This window comes from Mirounga angustirostris, unplaced genomic scaffold (genome assembly GCF_029215605.1).
Source record: "Mirounga angustirostris isolate CCGP_5_RB_7025 unplaced genomic scaffold, mMirAng1.0.hap1 SCAF_16, whole genome shotgun sequence".
Classification (NCBI taxonomy): domain Eukaryota; kingdom Metazoa; phylum Chordata; class Mammalia; order Carnivora; family Phocidae; genus Mirounga; species Mirounga angustirostris.
Window position 1 is genome coordinate 47,504,063 of NW_026991724.1, and position 19,770 is coordinate 47,523,832.

The 19,770-nt window shown below is 58.1% G+C and overlaps 2 protein-coding genes across 4 annotated transcripts; both read left to right on the forward strand.

Annotated features, from left to right (window-relative positions):
* Positions 1-472: 472 nt before the first annotated feature.
* On the forward strand, positions 473-11,756 carry RAB4B (RAB4B, member RAS oncogene family). Of its 2 annotated transcripts, none has more exons than XM_064580788.1 (8): positions 473-637; positions 1,818-1,898; positions 2,117-2,231; positions 3,618-3,680; positions 3,768-3,922; positions 4,982-5,077; positions 5,182-5,316; positions 11,619-11,756. In XM_064580788.1, exons 1-7 carry the CDS (start codon positions 622-624, stop codon positions 5,295-5,297), a joined length of 642 nt encoding a protein of 213 aa, XP_064436858.1. In that variant the 5' UTR covers positions 473-621; the 3' UTR covers positions 5,298-5,316; positions 11,619-11,756. The 2 variants fall into 2 exon arrangements, with proteins under 2 accessions (XP_064436858.1, XP_045747533.1); XM_045891577.3 differs by lacking the exon at positions 11,619-11,756 and adding an exon at positions 8,638-9,009.
* Positions 11,757-11,854: 98 nt separating this feature from the next.
* On the forward strand, positions 11,855-19,259 carry EGLN2 (egl-9 family hypoxia inducible factor 2). 2 transcript variants are annotated; one of them, XM_045891578.3, is made up of 5 exons: positions 11,855-12,691; positions 17,415-17,534; positions 17,924-18,060; positions 18,277-18,344; positions 18,606-19,259. In XM_045891578.3, exons 1-5 carry the CDS (start codon positions 11,855-11,857, stop codon positions 18,659-18,661), a joined length of 1,218 nt encoding a protein of 405 aa, XP_045747534.1. In that variant the 3' UTR covers positions 18,662-19,259. The 2 variants fall into 2 exon arrangements, with proteins under 2 accessions (XP_045747534.1, XP_064436846.1); XM_064580776.1 differs by having other exon boundaries at positions 18,490-18,727.
* The last annotated feature ends 511 nt before the right edge of the window (positions 19,260-19,770 follow it).

Here is a 19,770-nt window from a genome sequence, read left to right on the forward strand (position 1 = left end):
TGAAGAAGACATAAATCACAGAATAGAGGTTTTCGTGGAAGATCATCTGCAAAGGGAGGTGGGAGGTTAGCCTGCGCGTATCCCCCCCACCCCCGAGTTTTCGTCTTTTTTGCCTTTGAGGTCAGAAAGAGCGCTCGCCAGCTCAGTATCCGCTCTTCTTCAGGGTCTTTCTGTCAATCCTGTCCATGCCCCCTTTGCAGCCATGTCCCCGCCCCCAGGTCCGCTCCTACCCAATCCAGAGTCTCGACTCTTCACCCGTACTCCTGACCAAATCCGTTTCTCAGCTCGGCTAAACATCTCTGTACGGTCCATTCCCACCTGCTCCGCCAATCGCTCGTCTTGGTCCCTCCCCCTCTGACCCGTCCCCTCTCACGCCGCCAATCCGCGCCTTCTGTTCCGCCTCCTGGCCGTCGAGCTCGCCAATCCCTGTCTTGGGGAAGCGTGGCCTGGTATCCCGCAGCCCTAGCGGGTCGCGCCGTAGGGGGGTGGAGGCGGAAGTGGCGGCGCCGGCCCCGGGAGTAGGAAGGAGCCGGGGCTGCAGCCGGAGTGGAGTGGCTGCCAGCCGAGGAGCAGGCGCGGCCGCGGCGCCATATTGCGGCCCCAAGCGGCCGCGACCGAGTCATGGCCGAGACCTACGGTGAGGGTGGTGGGCCGAAGTCGGGGTCTGGGGTCTGGGCCCAGGGAGGATGCGGCCTTTGGGGAGTGGGGCGGGGCCTTAGGTGCCAGGGGGCGGGGTCTGGCATGGGGCAGGGCCTAGTGGATGCTGGGAGGGGTTTAGTGGGTCCGAGGCTGAGCTCCATCGATTTGGGCGGAGCCTGAGGGTCTGGTGTGTGGGTTAAATAGATCTGGGGCGGGATTTGAGGCAGCCAGCCTTGATGGACCTGCGCAGGCCTGGAGGGAAAGGGTGAGTCTTAATGTGTCGGGGCGGAGCCTGAGTGGATGGGGTGGGGCTGACTCTGTGAATGGCAGGGCTTGAGGATGGTGGGCTGGGAGAACCCTGAGGGGATGCTGTGGGACCCCGGGACTGCTCTGGCTTGAGAGGTCTGCAGTGGGGTTGGGGTTGAGTTGTCCTTGAATTAGGTGGTGGGAGGGACTGGTGGCAAGGGGTGGGGCTTAAACTTAAAAACAGGGGCAGTACCTTGGGTAGAGGGAGGGACGGAGGGACCGAGAATTGGAAAATCTGGATGGATGGATGAAGAGGAGGTGGGAGGGCAGGGTGCGGTAGAAGCAGCAGTAGTTTAAGAGTAAGAAGGAGCTACATTCCTTCAACAAGTAGAGAAAAGCCGAGGGAACAAGTGTAAAGACCCTGAGGTGGGAACCAGCTTGCAATTTTCAGGAAGTAGACTGAAGGCCAGGGTGGTGGGAGGTGAAGTCATGAGGGGCAAGGGCAAGGCTGTAGTCCTCGGTAAGATGGCTCTCAAGAGGCTTTAACAAGGTAAGAGCTAAGCTTTTGAACTCTGGAGCCAGCTGACCTGGGTTCGAATCCCAGCCCTGCCCAGCTATGGGATCTTGGGCAAGCCAGTTAACCTTTCTGGCCTCAGTTTCCTCATCTGGAAGATGGGGATACTTGTTAGTATACCTCCCTCGTAGAGTTTTTCTGAGGAATAAGTGAGCTTGCTGTAGTAAAGAACTTTAGAACTGTGCCTGTTACGTGGTAAGCACTGTATAAGAATTGTCTGTTATTGTTGTTACTGTTGCTCTGTTTCTGCCTGTGTCTGTTTGTCCCCTTGTAACTGTGATGGTCTCTTGGTTTCCATGTTTTGCCCTGTATCATTCTCTCCATATGGGTTTCCCTGATCTTGGCTCCATCTGCTCAGACTTCCTCTTCAAATTCCTGGTGATTGGCAGTGCAGGAACTGGCAAATCATGTCTCCTTCATCAGTTCATTGAGAATAAGTGTGAGTTTCTGGGAGTGGTCCCGGGAGCACTGAACAGTGGGTGTGGGCATGGCGGGGGCAGGGGCAGGGCTGGCTGCCTGGCCCTCGCCTTTGCTAGATCCTCCTTGATCCTCAGTCACCCCAGCAACGAGAATGGTTTTGTACAGGCTGAGGAGGCCTGGGAGGACAGGGAATCTTCTGAGCCCCTGCACTGCCTCTTCTCTCCCTCCCACTCCCAGTCAAACAGGACTCCAACCACACAATCGGCGTGGAGTTTGGATCTCGGGTGGTCAACGTGGGTGGGAAGACTGTGAAGCTCCAGATTTGGGACACAGCTGGCCAGGAGCGGTTTCGGTAGGTGGGCCGGGCTCCCAAGGGAGAGGGGCAGAGGAGAGGGGAGAGAAAAAGAGAGGAAGACGGAGTCACAGAGCCGTGTGCAGTCACTTGGAGATCTGACAGGAGCACAGGGACAGTGAGAGGGCAGGCAAGGCCGAGGGAGAGAGACAGAGACTGAGTGCAGGTGCCTATAGCCAGAGAGAGCAGGGGTCCTGGAGAGAGAGCAGGGGTAGCCAGGGAAAATGAGGTCGAGAAAGAAGCATAATGAAGGGAGAGACCCATGGACCCTAGAAAGACTGCAGTAGACCGACCCATATGGGTGGAGGGATGGAGACTTGGGCCTGGGGAGAGGCGTTTGGGATGGGGGCAGGCGACAGAGGTGGAAAGAGAGAGATTGAAAAAGAGGCAAACTAGAAAAGAGATACACTCAGAAAGGGACAAAGAAGGACAGAGACTGAGAAGAAGAGCAAGGGAAGGTTGATAAAGAGACACAAAGAGAAACAGGTCAGAGCTAGAGACCGGGAGGGTGGGACAGGCGGAGCCAGAGAGATGGAGAAATGGGTGTGTGTGGCGGAGGGGAGAGAACCATGTGGGGCTCAGCACACAGTATGTCTTCAGGAAATGGCTGCAGACAAGGTGGTAGATGCGTGGAAACCCTGAGTCTGAGAAACAGAGACAGCGAGAAGAGGGACATGAGGAAGTCGAGTCCATGGAGAGGTGTGGGCCCGGGCCAGCACATAGTAGCTGCTAAGTTAATATCGGTGTGTTGCTCTGCTGTGTGAGCGAGACAGACAGGGCGAAGGTACGTGGCATGTGCTGGGTTTGCAGTACGTGTTCAGTGAATGCTTGTGGAATGATTGCCTGAGTTCGAGGAGGAACAGACAGGTGACACAGAGATGCAGGCTGTCGGCCACCCTGGGAACGGGGCCTCCCCGAGACATGGCAGGAGAGGGACAAGCAGATGTCATCAGAGCACTTGACCAGGACTGGGCAAAGGGGAGATGGCAGGAAATGAGGAAGGAGCGAATGCGTGAGGAATCAAGAGTGAGGATGAGAGAACCAGAGCCAGAGCGACAGATAGACAGACCTAGGGAATGAGAGAGACACACACGTAAGAGAGAGAGACAGAAAGACGCAGACCAATGAAGAGATACAGAAAGACAAGGACACACAGAGAGTCCAAGACAGGGAGACTCTGACAGAGGCAGACAGACAGCTAAGGGAGACAGAGATTGAGGGAGACAGAGAGACCAGCAGAGAAGGAAATTGTGAGACCAGACCGCCGACAGCTTTTGGGGGGATGGGCCAGCAGTAAAGGGGGGGCCTCCGAACCACCAGTCTCTCTCCGCAGAGGGGGGCAATCTCAGGGCAGTCGGGGGTGACTGGGTCCCCCTGGCCCCACAGGTCGGTGACACGGAGTTACTACCGAGGGGCGGCTGGAGCCCTGCTGGTGTATGACATCACCAGGTGGGTGCACCGAGAGGGTGGGGCAGGGCCTGGGCGGGGCCCCTATCCTGGGCCTGCCTCCCTCCCTCCTCTCTCCCTTCTCCATAGCCGGGAGACGTACAACTCACTGGCTGCCTGGCTGACGGACGCCCGCACACTGGCTAGCCCCAACATCGTGGTCATCCTCTGTGGCAACAAGAAAGACCTGGACCCTGAGCGTGAGGTCACCTTCCTGGAGGCCTCCCGCTTTGCCCAGGAGAATGGTGAGGACCCTGTGGTGGGCCAGTGGGGGAGGGGCCTCAGCAGAGGGGCGGGGGCTGTTCACTGTGGCCCGTGGGCCTCAGGGCTGTCTGTGGCTGTGCCTAGCAGGGGAATGTGGAGATTGAGGGTCTGGGTTCAAATTCGAGTGTTGCCACCTGTGAGCTGTGTGACCATTCTGGTCCCGTTTCCTTGTCAGGGAAGTGGGAATCACAATGTTTCTGCCTCGCGTAGCGTGGGCTGGTTAAGGGGGTCGGGCACTGGAGAGCCCTCTGGACTGCCTGGATGCTTGATTAATGTTGGCTGCTAAGAAGCTTTCCACCAGTGCAGGCTGTTGGCGTAATGTGGAGGTTGCAAACTCCAATGGCCCGAGAGGACAGGCCTATTTTGGGAATAAGGGAGATAGGACAGGGTAGACCCCAAGTTAGCAGGCACTAGCCTTAGGGGCGTGGACAGGACCGACAGCCACATCAAAAGGTGTGTGAGTATAAACTCATTTGGAAACTTCGTGTTGGCCAAACACCTACTAGCTTAGGGTTTGTCCGTGTCCCACCAGTTGGTAACCTCCAGATTTGGAGGATGTTTTGCCAATCCGAAAGATGTGGGCTTGAGTCCTGCCTCTTACTTTCTGTGAGGCCTTGTCATGTGGCTGAAGGGTGGACTGTGGTGGGCCTGGGCCTGTCCTTGATGGTGCTGGGGACATAGCATTAAAGACACCCTGGGCCCAGCTCTCGTGGGCTCACAGTCCAGTGGGTGGGGAAGGGACCCTTTCCAAATAGTGACAGCCCCGAGAGGTCAGGGCTGGGATAGGGGAAGCACAGGGGGCTGTGGAAGCCCAGGGGGCGGGGAGGGCACCTGATCTGTGCAGGCAGGTCAGGGAGAACTTTCTGGAGGAGGAGGTGTGTAGGCGGGAACCGCCTGGGGAGGGGGACCCTCCGTGGCAGGGCAGCAGCCTGGGCGAGGGCCTGGAGTGAGGGCAGAGGTGGAAGGCTTGAGGAGCAGAATGAGAGGTGGCAGGTCAGAGTCAAGGGGCGGGTGGGGACTGACCGAGGCCTTGCCCCCAGAGCTGATGTTCCTGGAGACTAGCGCCCTCACGGGTGAGAACGTGGAAGAGGCTTTCCTGAAGTGTGCCCGCACCATCCTGAACAAGATCGACTCAGGTGAGGCCCCTGACTGCCCAGAGTGGGAGCGGGAGCGGAAGGCAGGGCCCAGAGGTCCCCAGGGGACCAGTCCTGACCTCTCCCCTGCCGCCCCCTGCCCCCAGGCGAGCTCGACCCTGAGAGGATGGGCTCAGGCATTCAGTACGGGGACGCCTCCCTCCGCCAGCTGCGGCAGCCTCGGAGTGCCCAGGCCGTGGCCCCTCAGCCCTGTGGCTGCTGAGACGTGTGTGCAGAGCCAGGTGGGAGCTTGGGGCCCGGGGACGGCAGGGGTGGGGTCCTGGCAAGGGGGACTACGGAGCAGAGACAGAGACATAGAAAAGGAGAGGCGATGAGAGAAAAGAGTGAGAAAGATGCAAAGAGAGTCGAGTGAAAGGAGCCATCGTCCTGGCCTCGGGGATGTCCTTTCCATCTTGCCACCAGCTCACGGCCCTGGATCTCTGACCCAGCTGTTCATAATTCAGCAAATATCTATCGAGTGTCCGCTGTGTGCCAGGTCCTGTTCAAGCAGTGGGCCAAACAGTCCCTGCCCTCGTGGAGCCAACATGCTCTTGGGAGGAGACAGGCAATAAACAAGACACATGAGAAAATGACGTGGTAGTTAAGAAGATAAGAGCCATGGAGAAAAATAAAGGGAAAGCGGGGGGTAGGGAGGTGAGGAGTGGAGATTTTCGATGTTGAGGGAAACCCTCACTGAAAAGGTGACAGTTGAGCAAAGACCTTAAGGAAGGGAATGGGGGGGGTATCATATGGGTCCCTGGGGGATGAGTGTTCTAGGCAGAGAGAACAGCCAATGCAAAGGCCCTGAGGTAGGGGCATGCCTGGCCTGGATGAGGAAGTCCATGGAGGCCAATGTGGCTAGAGTGGAGTATGTGTGTGCATTGGGAGGCGGGGGAGGTGAGAAGGAGTTGAGGTCAGGGGTGGGGGGAAGCAGATCGGATAGGGCCTTGTTGTCCATAGGAGGTTCTGGGTTATACCGTGGGTTGGATGGGAGCCATGGGAGGGCTCTGAGCAGAGAAGGGACAGGACCTGATTCAGGTGTTCCCAGGATCCCTCTGGCTGCATACAGAGGAGAGGAGGGGGTGGGCAGGAGTGGTTGCTGAGAGACCAGTGAGAGACTACTGCAGAGTCAGGCTGAGAGACAGTGGTGGACAGGATGGAAGGGTGGTGGCGGGCAGAAGAGGGACTGAGACGTGGCTAGGTTTGTATCCTCCCTGGTCTCTGTCTCCAGTCTTGTCCCCTCTTGATGTAGCCACTGGGTCTTTCTAAAGCACACATCTGATCCTGTCCTTCCCCCGTTTAAAACCACCCATGGCTCCCAGGGTCCATGGGACAGAGCCGAAGCTCCTAGCCTGGTGTTTGCCCTTGTTAGCCTCACCTGCCTCAACTCACACCTCTCCCCACCACTCAGGCCGCTGCAGGCACCCTGGAGTTCTTCCCATTTCTCTGGGTCTTTGTTCATGCTGTTCCCTCTGCCAGGAACACTGTTCCTTCCCTCTCTTCCCTCCTCCCTCTCCTCCAGGAGGCCTTGCTTCCCCTATGCTTGGTCCACACTCCTTGCTGGGCTTGCAAGGTCCTACAGGATGAGGTCCCATCCCCACCTCTTTGAGAGCGTGTATGTCTTGCCAATTCTCCCCTGTGCTTCACGCCCCTGCCCCCCTCCCCTGCTTCTAGCCATTGGCGGCTCCAGGGTGGCTGTGGGGAAAAGTGCTCAGACCTTGGATATACTTTGAAGGCAGAGCCAACATGATTTCCTGATGAATGGATATGGCATTTGAGAGAGAGGAGTCAAGGGTGAGTGTTTTGGGCAGCCCTGTTTCCTTCATGCCTCTGCATCTGCCGTGCCTCAGTGGACGTGCCTGTCCTCCAACCTCCTTTCTTCTGCCAACTGCCCCTCATTATCTGATCTTTGCCAAATGATTCTTCCTGCAGGATACCTTTATTAGCTTCCCACATGGGGTCCCTACCTCTAGCCGGGTGGTTTCACAGCTGCCCCCTACTTTTTAAAGCATTCAGCTCTGAACCCTTGATCAGTGCTGCGTTTGTCTTCCCCATCTGAGAAGGGAAGGAGGTGACAGGTCAGAGATTCCAGAGCCGGGCTGCCTGGGTTTCAACTCTGATTCTGTCATTTCCTATCTGCGTGACTCTGGGCAAATTATTTAATCACTCTGGGTTCTTGGTTTCCTCACCTGTAAAATAATAGTACCTACCTCCTCTGGGTGTTGAGAAGATTAATTACATCAATACATGTAAAGTCCTTAGCACAGGGCCTGACACTTTAAGACTTGATAAATGAGGGCTGTTTGTTATTTTTCTTTTGACTATCCATTTTAAAGAGTCTGGGCTGTGTAGAAATGGATGGGTATGTATTCGTCACCTGAGGGCTTTAGTATAGCATCCATTTCAGAGTTTGCCCTCAGTGAATCAAATGGAGTAAGAGCGCTTTTTCAAACGTTGTTGACTGCACTCTGCAGGAGAAAATACATTTTATATGTCTCAATCTGATACAGTTACACACACATAAAGCTGAAACATATTTTCCTAGCACTAATATTATGTTTTTGTTGTTTTTTTTATTGAGGTGAAATTCATATGGCGTACATTAGCCATGAAAATGTTCCAAAACATTTTCGTTGCCCTAAGGAAACCCCATACTCATTAAGCAGTCACTCCCCATTCCCTGCCCCCCTCGCCAGCCTCTGACACCCACCAGTCTGCTTGCTGTCCCTATGGACCAATACTCTTTTTAATTTAATTTAGTTTTATTTTATTTTATTTATTTATTTGACAGAGAGAGACACAGTGAGAGAGGGAACACAAGCAGGGGGAGTGGGAGAGGGAGAAACACGCCTCCTGCCGAGCAGGGACTCCGATGCGGGGCTCGATCCCAGGACCCTGGGATCATGACCTGAGCTGAAGGCAGACACGTAACAACTGAGCCACCCAAGTGCCCCTGGACCAATACTCTTATTACATATGCTGCCCCTCTGATATTTTCTATTTTATTCTATTTCATTGAAAAATTGCCCAAGGCAATTTTCCCAACTGATTTCCCAACCCGCTAATGCAGTGCTGCACATTGAAATCACCTGGAGAGCTTTAAAAGAGTCTGATGCCTGGGCCTCACCCCAGAGATTCTGAAGTGATTTCCGGATTTCTAGAAGCTCCCAGGTAATGCTATATGTAGCTGAAGCAACAACCACTAACTGAAGGTGTTGCCTCAGTTTGGAAAACACTGGAATGAGCCAGGGCAATCCAGGAGCATAGAGGGACACAGAGATACCAAGGTGGGGACGTGAAATTTAGATACTAAGATATCCCTCTGCAGACTTAAGGGATCAGCTCTCTGAGACAAACAGGGAGATGCAAGGCCCTCAGAGACAGCCCCAAATTACCTGCAGACGAGAAACAGAAAATCAGACAATGTAGAAACTCTGGAAGAAAGAGAAAGGTATGGACAGACAGACACAGATAGGAGGGCAGGAAGATACCCAGAAAAGGGACAGAGACACCAGCCAGGCAGACCCAGGGTCCCTTTAGTTCACCACACACTTTTCTTTCAGCTCACCCGTTCTCCAGGACCAGCCCTGCCCTTCTGGCTGGGGCCCAGACCCAGGCCCTGGGAGGCCGAGCCCCTCACCTGTCCTAGCCCCAGAGAAGCTGCCCCGCCACCTGTCCCCCTTCCCTGGCCTGGTGGGGCCTGGCTGAGGGGCAAGACTGAGCCACGGGGGAAGGGGGAATCCGTACCTGCTGCTGCTTCCTCTGTCTTGGCTAACCTCTGTCCCCCCGGAACCCCTAACCATACTCAAAGAGTTCCCAAAGCCTGAGACCAGGGCATTTGGCCCCAGCTCCCCGCCATTGCGAGTACGTGTTATTTATTGCCTGGAGGCCTGTCCAGTCCCCACTCCACCCCCATAAAGCATTGTTTACACCTGTGTCTTGGCCTCTGTTATTTTGGGGGGATTGGGAGGGAGGGGAGACAGAAGAGGTCCCTGATGGAAGAAGAACCACGTGTCATGGTGTGTGGGGGTCATGTTTCTGGATTGGCTGTGGTGTGGGGGGACACCATGACTCAGGTGGTGTTGTGGAGGGAGTCTGTAACCGCACCGTGTTGTGACAAGGCATGCTGGGGGCCCACCTGTGTAGCACTGATGTCCTGTGCTTGTGACGGTGTGTATGACAGCATCTGTAGGAATATGTCCTGGTGTGTGTGACGCTGTTGCTCGTGACTACTTTGTGTCCTTGGTGATTGTACCCATGAGGCTGGTGTTGTTTGGGACCAAGTCCAGGGAATGAAAATTCAGGCCTATAGGTGATCTCCATGCATCCTTGATGCTTGAAGGTCCCAGGCAGTGTCTGATTGTTGCGTGTGTGACTGTGCGTTTATGCCCCTGAGGTCTGTGTGTGTCTTGTGTGAATTTGGCACCCCTGATACAGCTGCGTGTGACCATGAACCCTGAGTATGCCCCTGAGGACCTTGTGGGCCTTTGTGCAACCCTGACTTGTGCATACTTGAGACCGGTGTGTATCTCTTTTGTGTCGTGGTGAACTGACGAAACTCGCAAGTGCTCTGCCAGGGACAGGTGCAGCCCCCTCAGGACACTCCCACTTCTCTGCCATACCCAAGTCAGCAGTAGCCCACCCCCAGGGTAGGCCTGAGCCCCCACAACCCCCTCCGCCGCCGCCGCCGCCCTGGCGGTGGTGGAGGGGGCGGGGCATTTAAATGACCTCATCTGCATAGTCCTTCCAGGCTGGGTCGCCCAAACTGTTCTTAGACCCGAGGCTGTTAGACAAATGTCTTCTCTGCGTACTCTGCGTAGCTTTCCTAGGTTGCTTTATTCGGGTTCCCACAATTGTCCCGGAAGGGCAGGTTGGAGCGGGTCATACTGTGGCATCCCTTCCAGTCTAATCTTCCTCTCTCAGGGATGTTCCGCACTTTTTTCCCTCCGTTACAGAAAGTACTTAAGTAAATTACTTAACTAATGTGCGCATTTACATACATTTCTCAACTAACTGCGCAGACATTTCTCTATCGCAGCCCTATTTTGGGGCTGCGAGAAGGAGGGGCTGTCCATGTAAATAACATCATTTGCATGCCACTCTCCCGCCCCGCTGAGCGTCATTCTCCGGCGGTCGGGACTCTGAGGGGTGGGCCGGCCTATGCAAATAGACGTATTTGTATGCCACTCCCACGCTGCTTGGCCTAACCGCGGAACTCCCCCCGCCCTTCCCCGATCCTGCCCTTTCTAACAGCCTTTCTCCCATAAGGGGCGGAGTGCAGTATGCAAATGAGCCTCCTGTTGGCGGCCGACCCATTTCCCCTATCTTGCGGGGGGGGGGGGTGTTCTGAACTTCCTTGCTCCGCCCCGCGCGGCTCGCGCCTGCGCACGCACCGTCTCCTCCGGGGGCGCGGTCACGTGCCCACCGGGCGAGGCGGGGGCGGAGCGTCGCGGGAGGTGGGGGCGGGGTATGGCGCGCTGTGCGGCGCTGGGCGGCTGGCACAAACGACGGCGCCGGGGCCGGAGGAAAAAGCTCGGTGAGGAGAGCTCGGGGAGGGAAGAGAACGGGGCGAAGAAGGCGCTCGAGCTCGGGCGCCGGCGCAAGCCGGGCGGGGTGTGGGGGCGCGCGCCGGCCCGGCGTGGCGGAGCGCGGCGACCCCGGGGAGGGAAGGGTGGGGGTAGGGCGTGGGGGAGGGAACGCGCCGGGCACGTTGAGTGCCGGCCGTTGGGGGGTTGGGGTGGGGGAGCGCGCGCCGGCGGGTGGGGAGAGGGAGGGGGTTCGTGGTCCGAGCGGTCCCTAGGCCCGGCTTCCGTCGCCTACAGCGCCCCGAGCGGGGAGGCCCGCGCCGAAGGGGCTTGGGAGGAGCCGCCTTCTCCCGTCCTGTCCCCGAGTGCGTGCGCCCTCCCCCGCCCTTTCCCCCGTTGCCGTGGACCCTCCTCCCGCGGCTGCCTTCCGTCTGTCTGTCTGTCTTAGGCCCTCCCTTCCGTCTGGGTGTGTGTCAGCCGCCGGCGGGCTTCCTCCCGTTGGGCTTAGGTTGACCCCTCCGCCCCGTTCTGTCCGGCTGTCTCAGGCCCGCCCTCCCAGCTTCTTCCCGGTCGGCTTTTCCGTCTCTGGGCCCCCCATTCTCTTTGTCTCTGGGCTCCCCGGTTTGCTCTGTGGAGCACCCCGTTCCAGCCGTGTGTCTCTGGAATCCCCAGGCAGATCTCCCGCTCCCCACTGCTCTAGCATTCCTTTTCTACTTGAGGTCCTCTCCGTCCTTTCTGTTTGCTGTGTCTGAGGATGCTCTCCCACAGCCCCCACCGCAGTCCTGTGTCTTTGGGTCATCTCCCCAGCCTCGCTCCTCCGGCTGCCTCCCTCACTGCCTCCTCTCTCCTTGTCCCCCTCCCCAAATTCCCATGGTCTTCTCCCCAGTGTGACCTCAGATTTGGGGGGACCGTGTAGCCAAATCTGACTTCCTCACTGCCCCTGCCACCCCTCACCTCTACCCCACTCCGAGTGCCTCTAGCTCTTCTCACATTCCTTTTTTTCCTCTCTCCCCCTTCAGCCACCCTGACGGGTCCTTTCCCAAGCCCCTAGGGGCGGCAGAGGACTTGGGGACCAGCGAGCACCCCCAGGGCGTGAGAAGAGCCTCTGCTGCCTGCCCTGCCTCACCCTGCCCTACGCCAGGCTCAGCCGCCCCGGCCCCCGGCTGCATCAAGTGGAGGAGGCGGAGGCGGAGGAGGGTGGCACCATGGGCCCGGGCCGTGCCCTCCATGCCCGGGGGATGAAGACGCTGCTGCCATGGACAGCCCGTGCCAGCCGCAGCCCCTGAGTCAGGCTCTTCCTCAGTTGCCGGGTTCTGTGTCGGAGCCCTTGGAGCCTGGTCGGGCCAGGATGGGGGTGGAGAGTTACCTGCCCTGTCCCCTGCTACCCTCCTACCACCGCCCGGGAGCGCCTGGTGAGGCCTCGGCGGGGAGTGGGACCCCCAGGGCCACAGCCACCTCCACGATAGCCAGCCCCCTTCGGGAGGGCTTCGGCGGGCAGGATGGTGGTGAGCTGCGCCCACTGCAGAGTGAGGGCGCTGCAGCACTGGTCACCAAGGGGTGCCAGCGACTGGCGGCCCAGGGCGCCCGGCCTGAGGCCCCCAAACGGAAGTGGGCAGAGGATGGTGGGGACGCCCCAGCACCCAGCAAGCGGTCCTGGGCCAGGCAGGAGAACCAGGAGGCAGAGGCTGAAGGGGAGGGCAGCATGGGCTGCAGCAGTGGCAATGGCGAGGCCAGTGCGGGGCCGAGGGAGGAGGTGCTGCCCGCCGCGCCTGAGCGCCTGGCCCTGGACTATATCGTGCCCTGCATGCGGTACTACGGCATCTGTGTCAAGGACAGCTTCCTGGGGGCGGCGCTGGGTGGCTGCGTGCTGGCCGAGGTGGAGGCCCTGAAGCGGAGCGGGCGCCTGCGTGACGGGCAGCTGGTGAGCCAGCGGGCTATCCCGCCGCGCAGCATTCGCGGGGACCAGATTGCCTGGGTGGAAGGCCATGAGCCGGGCTGCCGAAGCATCGGGGTCCTCATGGCCCACGTGGACGCTGTGATCCGCCACTGCGCTGGGCGCCTGGGTGGCTACGTCATCAACGGGCGCACCAAGGTAAGGCTGTGAGGGCCTTGTGTGGAGGGGGCCCCCAGCACCTGCTTGGTGGGCACCTGGTGTTCTGAGTATCGGCGCCCTTGGAGATAGGCTTGTGGGGTTACTAAAGGACTTGGGCAGCTCCAGTGGAGTGAGTGTTGGTGCTGGAGTTTGATTGGGGCTCTCCCTCCCTGTGGGGACTTTGGGGGTCTGTGCACTTTCTCTTTCCCCATTCGCCTCTCTTTTCATCCATCCCTGTCTCGTCTGTCGTTTCAGTCGCCTGCCTCTGGCCTGTCCTCTGGTCTGTCCCTTCTGTCTCCCAGGCAGGAGAACCAGAAGGCAGAGTGGGGAGGGTGGCAGTGGTGAGGCCCGTGCCAGGCTGAGCGAGGAGGTGCTGCCCGCTGTGCTTGGCGCTGGACTGCGTTGTACCCCCTGTGCCACACTGTGGCATGTGGGGCCGGGACAGCTTCCTGGGTGCCTGGGTGCTGGCCTTGCGGGAGGGGGATCCTATCCTTCATCTTCATTGTGCTTCCCCATGCTAATGCCTGTCCTGTATCCTTTCTGTCCATCACTGTATTCTTGTCCGTTCTGATCTGTTCCCTTGATTCTCTCTTCTGTGTCTTGTCTTGGTACCGTTTTCTTGTTCTACAGTAGTTTATGTATATATATATTAATTTTTTTTTTTTTTTTGGAACCTGGGCTTTTTTGAGAACGCTGAAGCCACAGACCCTCTTTTAAGAAAAATGCTCATTTGTCTAGCTCATGGGCAGTCATCAGCGCCTCCTGAGCCTCCAGCTGCCCATTTGAGAACCTAGGGTCAGGAGCTCTGCACAAGACAGTGGTCTTTTGGGCCTTTCTGGCTTTCTGACACAATAATTTTCTTCATAGAGGGGTGAGAGAGCTCTGGCTTTGAGTCCAAGCCTAGTGTCATTTGGCCAAGGCCCCGTAGGGAGTGCCTACTGCACGCCAGTGACGCCTGGCTGATGGCAGGGCTGTTTGCTTCCCTGCGGGCATGAGGCCGTGCTCCTAATGTCTCCTCCCTCCTCCCTCTGATCCCATCTTGGGTTCTGCCTCTGTGCAGCTTCTGTCTCCAGCTGGAGCTGGCTCAGGGACCCAGGCTCCCTCGGGCCGAGGCCAGCATCCTCTCCACCCAGCTCGGACTTGTCCTACTTCCCCCTCCCTCCCGTTACTTGATAGCTGGAGAGCCAGAGGAGGCCCTTCCCTGGGCTCTGCTCCTGTGCAGGCAGGAGAGATGAGAGATGAGTCTCCTGGCCACAAGGTGCTCAGCATCTTCACCCTAGGTCACCCATCCTCGCAGGAGGGAGTTTGAGGGGAGACCGTGAGAACTGAATGCCCAGGGCAGCACACTTTCCTCAGCCTCAGTTTGCTTATCCACAGGATAGGAAAATCAGCTAAGTCCCCAGCTAGTCTTTGGCAGTTTTAGGAGGGGAGGGCAAAGTAGAGTGAGCAGATCTTTCCCCTTTGGTGCCTTGGATGTGGTTGGGGCTAGGGCCCCAGCTAAGATTGGGGGCTGCGGGGGCGTTGGGACTATTTTAGCTCCGGGTGAGTTCTCTTGTCCTGGGAGGATAAGAACAAACCTGGCTAGACTGAGCAGGGCGGGGGGAGCCGACCCAGTCACTGGAGTTCCTCTCACACTCCCCCCACCCCACCCCCCCGCTCCGGTGAGATGCCCACTCCGGTGAGATGCCCACTCCAGGCTTCCCCACCTACAACGTGCAACCTCTGGACTCCCTCCCCAGGCTCTGAAATAAGAGTGTGGGGTTCCACGGTGGGGGGGCACAGATCACCAGTGTGGCTAGGGCCCGCAACAACCTGCCTGTTGGTCGTTCCTGAATGGAGCTCCTATGTTCTATTCTCCCAGCTGTCTCTAATCCCTCTGCTCAGCTGACCTGCAGGTGGGAGAGAGTTGACTCCCACTGGCATCAAGGACAACCATAGGGGACCACAGGGAGGGCCTGGCTGGCTTGGTTGCCCCTTTAAGAGCAGCGTGGAGGTGGGGCCTGCTATCATTGGCTCAGTCCCCAGTTTCTGACGTGTGTGTGTGTGTGTGTGTGTGTGTGGTGTGGGTGTGGGTGTGGGTGTTGGGGCTTTTGGCACATTGTCACAATAGCCTTTAATTCTTTAGTCTCCTGGCTCTGATACTAGCTGCCCCTTCCCTGAGATGGGAGGGTGAGGAGCAGGCTTTCATGTCCTTCTGCTTGTTGTCCCTTTCCCTTGTGGGGGCAGGAAGTAGGTACTTCTCTGGGGCCAGAGGATGCCCCCCCTCCACCAAGGTGTGTATGGGGGGGGATTGGTGGAAGTTTAAAGGGCCTCTTTCTGTGCCTAGGCTTCATGCACAACTCCCCTTCCACTCCAGAATACAGGTGCTGCCCCTGCCTGCATGGTGGGAGACCCTGTGTGAGGGTGTGCAGGGCAGGATGCAGTGGAGTCCCTGAGACCCAGAGGAGTGCTTTCTGTAAGCAGCTACTGCCTGGGCTCTAGGGACACACGCCTGGCCCCAGGGGCTTCCCCGGGACTGCCCGTTGGGCCAGTACTAGGTAAACAAGTACCTGGACTGATCTCACATCTAGAGGGGTGGATGGAAAATCAGCCTTCAGCCGGAGTATTCAGGTGCCCTTTGATCTGAGATGTGAATAACAAGGAACACCAGGGGAAGTGTGTTCCAGGCAGGGGCAGAGGCTCTGTGGATGAGCTTGGCCTGGTCAGAGAGCAGTTAGGAGGCCTGAGGGGCTGGAGCAGAGTGAAGGCAGTAGTTGATATTGGTGGCCTTGGAGGCTGAGGCTGTGAAAATAGGAAATTGATGTTTTGCATTTTCTCGGCATGTGATGGGGGTCTTGAGGGATTTGAGTGATGAGCTGGAGGAAAGGGTTTCTGGCTGCTGTGTGGAGATGGATTGTGGGGAAGAGGCTGCAGCCCTGGACCCCTCTCCCCACCCCATCCTTGTGCAGAACCAGCAAAATCTTTGCTTGGATTCTATCTGGGGAGGGCTTGCCGGTCCTTCATCAGTGATTCACTGATTGCAGGCCACCTGGGCTTAGCCACGTTCTTTTCTCCCAGTGAAGTGGTTGCTCAGAGCACTGACCCATTTGCAGGGAGTGAGCAGCGCAGAGATTGTCCTGAACCCCGGGGATGTGGGGGCCAAGGTCTTGCCCCGGTGCCGCCAGAGAGAAGCCTGGCTCTCCACTGCTGGGTGGTCTCAACCGGCTGCAGCCCTCCTGGCCTCCATCCCAGGGCGCATGCTGTGGTCTTCGGGTACGCGCACGTTTAGTGCAGGGCTGTGGACTGCTCGTGCCGGGTGAGCCCCGGGAGTAACGTGTTGGAAGAAGGCTGAGGATTGAGTTGACCTGGGCTCCCCGGGAGTGCTAGGCCAGCCTCCTGGCCATCTTTTTGATCAGGAATGTTTATCCTAGGGCTGTTTCTCGGGGCTGTGGCCCACAGGCGTAGCTGAGCGCGAGTGGGGAGCAGCCGGCGGCGGTCTCTGGTCCGGAATGAGCATGGCTCAGGGTGTCAAGACAGATGGTCCAAGGAGCTGGAGGGTCTGCACACCAGTACTCCGTTAGCCTTATGCAGCCCTCCCAAGTGGCTTTGGGCAAAGGGTAGGACAGGGACTTTTTTTTTTTTTTAATGTCATTTCAGCCTGTGCTTTGGCTTTCCATCACGTGGCAGGCACTCTGCTTGGTGCTTTCCCGAACATTTGTCTGACTCGATTCCCACAACTGCCCGTGAAGTAGTTTATCAGCTCCATTTCACGGATGAGGAACCTGAGACAGGAAACGAAGTGTCCCGCCTGATATTACAGCTGGTGTGGCAGCACTGGGCCTTGAACCTGGGAGTTCGGTCTGAAGGAACGCTGGGGCCCTTTCCCTCGCTCCACATCCGCTTTTCTGTCAGCTCCCTGATGGGAAACAGGCCGGAGCAGCTGGGGCCGAGGCCTCGGGATGGCAGCCACCTGGGAGAGGTCAGAACCCTGTGGCTAGACCTGTACACACACAAGCCAGGGTCTGTGGGGGTCAGGAATGTCCAGGTCTGTAAACAAAGGAGGTGTTTATTAGTCTGTTTAACGGATAAGGCTGTGATGGAATTGTCAGGGGCTACCCAGCAGTTTATCCTTGGAGTGGGGGTTAGAGCTCAGGTTCTGGTCACACTCAGGGTTTTGGTACTTGTTTATATGTGTAGGAAATACATTTATTTAGTGCAGATTCTTTGTAGTCAAGGGCAGCAGTTCTCAAGATTGCTGTACATTAGAATTATTTGGGGAACCTTTCAATATTCCAGGCTCCACCTTAGACCAAGTATTTCCGAACCTCTGAGATGGGCCTGGGCATCAGCATCCCAGGTGATTCCATGCTGAAGCCAAGGTCAGGAACCCCTGGTGCAGGGCTGTGAGGCCACATCCCTCCATACCAGAAAACATGTAAATTGGTTTTATTCTGAAAGGTCTGGTGGGGGGTAGGGTCAGGTTATCTTTAAAAAACAAGATCCTCAGTTACTCATCGAGCCCCGTCTGGGTGCCCGGCTTTGGGCACGTGTGTGTGGGGAGTGGGCTCTGGAGGCCCAAGAGCTGTGGCTTGGCTGACCAAGAAGTAAGTCTGGGGGCTGGAGCCCTTGGGAAGAGTCTGGGGAGAGACGAGGGGCCGGGAAGGGTGAGAAAGAGGAGGTAACGGTTGCTTCCCCGAGTATCTCTTCCTCGCCCCGTAAGCCCACTCCCATCTGTTTCTGCCAGGCCATGGTGGCGTGTTACCCAGGCAACGGGCTGGGGTACGTGAGGCATGTCGACAATCCCCATGGCGATGGGCGCTGCATCACCTGCATCTATTACCTGAATCAGAACTGGGATGTCAAGGTAGGGCTTGGGGGGTCAGGGTGGGGGCGGGAGTGAGGGTGAGGCGGCTGCATCAACTCCATTTTGCGCTCCCAGCTCAGCTTCTGGCATTCTCCACGGCGGGGCAGTGCAGTGTCGGCCTGCTGGCTGGCTCTTCCTGGGAAATGGCACCTCCTTGTCTCCAGCTGACCGGGTGGTGGCAGCACCACCCTTTCCCATTTCCTGTCTTTAGTAGCTTCCTGCCTGGCTCCATGGTGACGCAGACTCTGGGCTGTCACTCACTCTGAGAGCCTGAGTGGTGGGAGGGGGGGATGTGTGCGGTTGCCACATCCAGAGCCCAGGGCGGTGCAAGGCAGAGGCTCCAGGCTGGACCCGCCAGCCTCCTGCCTCATCCTCTGGCCTGCCCCTAGGTGCATGGCGGCCTGCTGCAGATCTTCCCTGAGGGCCGGCCTGTGGTTGCCAACATTGAGCCCCTCTTTGATCGGTTGCTCATTTTCTGGTCTGATCGGCGGAACCCCCACGAGGTGAAACCAGCCTATGCCACCAGGTATGATCGATACTTGTGGGGGTGTGCTCAGGCGTCCCGCTCTGTGCCGACGAAGTCCTGTCAGACCCCAGGAGTGGCTAGGAAGTGAAGCACTGACGGGCCCAGGTGGAACAGAACCAGGCCCAGAAGGGTGGACTGCAGTGTCATTGTGGATGTGGTGGCTGGGATTGAAGGAGAGTCATGCTCACTGCCCTTCGGGGCTGCTCTGGTCCCCAGGTACGCCATCACCGTCTGGTATTTTGATGCTAAGGAGCGGGCAGCAGCCAAAGACAAGTATCAACTAGGTACCTGCTTCCCCAGTGGCATCCCGTCCCTCAAGCCCTTCCTGTTCCATGTACCTCACAAGGCCTCAAGTCCCCTTAGCCACCTCGTCAGTCTCTTCCTAAAGTTTGCAGCTCTTTTTTTCTCCTCTCTGCCCATTTTCCCTAGGCAGCCCTCTCTCGGGCACCCCCAGCATGCGGGCCTCTCCTCCATCTTCCCACATTCTTCTTGGCCTCTGCGTCCCTTCCCTGGTGACCCCCTGTCTCCTCTCGCCTCCCCCCTAGCGTCCGGACAGAAAGGTGTCCAAGTACCTGTGTCACAGCCGACTACGCCCACCTAGTGGCCAGCCCCAGAGCTGCATGGACAGACAGCCTGCCCTGTCTTGGGGAGAGCCTTTGGCCCTGTGCTGCTGGCCCAGCCCCCTGCCAGTCTCGGTGCCTGCTCCTTCGCTGCCACCACCGCTGCTTCCGGCTTTGCCTCCAGCCTGCCTGGTGTGGAGAGCTCCGTCTGACGCTGAGGACCAGGGAGGAGAGACCTCTGCTGGCCTGTGATGGGGGCTGGGGCTGTGACCTGGGCAGGGGCCGGTGTCGGGAGCCACCATCACTGGCACTGGGGCCCGGTGGCTTGCCCTGTCCGGTTGTGCTCCTCTCAGACGGGGAGAGCTGGAAGGAGCCATTGCCACCTCCCACCAGGCTGCGGGATCGGGGGTTGGGGATGTCATGGCCTCTTGCTGGCAGAGGTTCTTGGGGGGGACAGTATCCCCAAGCCCCCCACTCCTCCAGCCTGGAATGTGAAGTGACCCCCCAACCCCTATGGCCACGGCACCTTCTGGACTAGGCTGCCCCTGCGTGGGCAGGAGAAAAGGTGCTGGGAGGAGCATGGGTGTGAAGAGTCCTGTCAGCCAAGAAAGAAATAAAAGTTTACCTCAGAGCTGCAAACGTCTGATTCTCTCGCTCCCTCTTATTGGTAAGGAGACCTGTCCATCTGCAGTTTGGGGCCTTTATTGACCAAAGGGGGAAAGGAGGTCCGGGAGCCGGTGAGCAGAGGGCAGCTGAGCCCGACCACAGCGGGCCACCAGGCGGAGCTGGAAGGCTGGGGGGGATGTTGCCCAGGCCAGTGCATTGCAGGGTGAGGTCGATGTTGGTGGGGCTCCCCACAGGGAGCAGGCAGAACCGCTGCAGGATGGCGGTGAAGAAGAGGAAGATCTCAGATCGCGCCAGGCCTGCGTCCAGGCACATCCGTTTTCCTGAGGAGACAGGGATGCAGGGTGGGAACCATGCACCCCCGGGGCCTGCCCAGCCTCGTCTCCTCCCTTCCTGGCCCAGACCTGGGGCAAAGGGCATGAAGGCATCGTTGCTCTGGAACTTGCCCTTGTCGTCCAGGAACTTGGTGGGGTTGAAGCAGTCTGGGTCTTTGAACCGGGTGGGGTCCCGGTGTGAAGACACGAGC

Excerpts from the sequence above, each read along its gene's own strand:
- RAB4B (XM_064580788.1), top strand. Across the intron at positions 1,899-2,116 it reads TCAGTTCATTGAGAATAAGT|TCAAACAGGACTCCAACCAC; the intron begins GTGAGTTTCTGG and ends TCCCACTCCCAG. Across the intron at positions 3,923-4,981 it reads CCGCTTTGCCCAGGAGAATG|AGCTGATGTTCCTGGAGACT; the intron begins GTGAGGACCCTG and ends CCTTGCCCCCAG.
- EGLN2 (XM_064580776.1), top strand. The coding sequence starts at position 11,855 with ATGGACAGCCCGTGCCAGCCGCAGCCCCTGAGTCAGGCTCTTCCTCAG. Across the intron at positions 12,692-17,414 it reads TCATCAACGGGCGCACCAAG|GCCATGGTGGCGTGTTACCC; the intron begins GTAAGGCTGTGA and ends TGTTTCTGCCAG. Across the intron at positions 17,535-17,923 it reads ATCAGAACTGGGATGTCAAG|GTGCATGGCGGCCTGCTGCA; the intron begins GTAGGGCTTGGG and ends GCCTGCCCCTAG.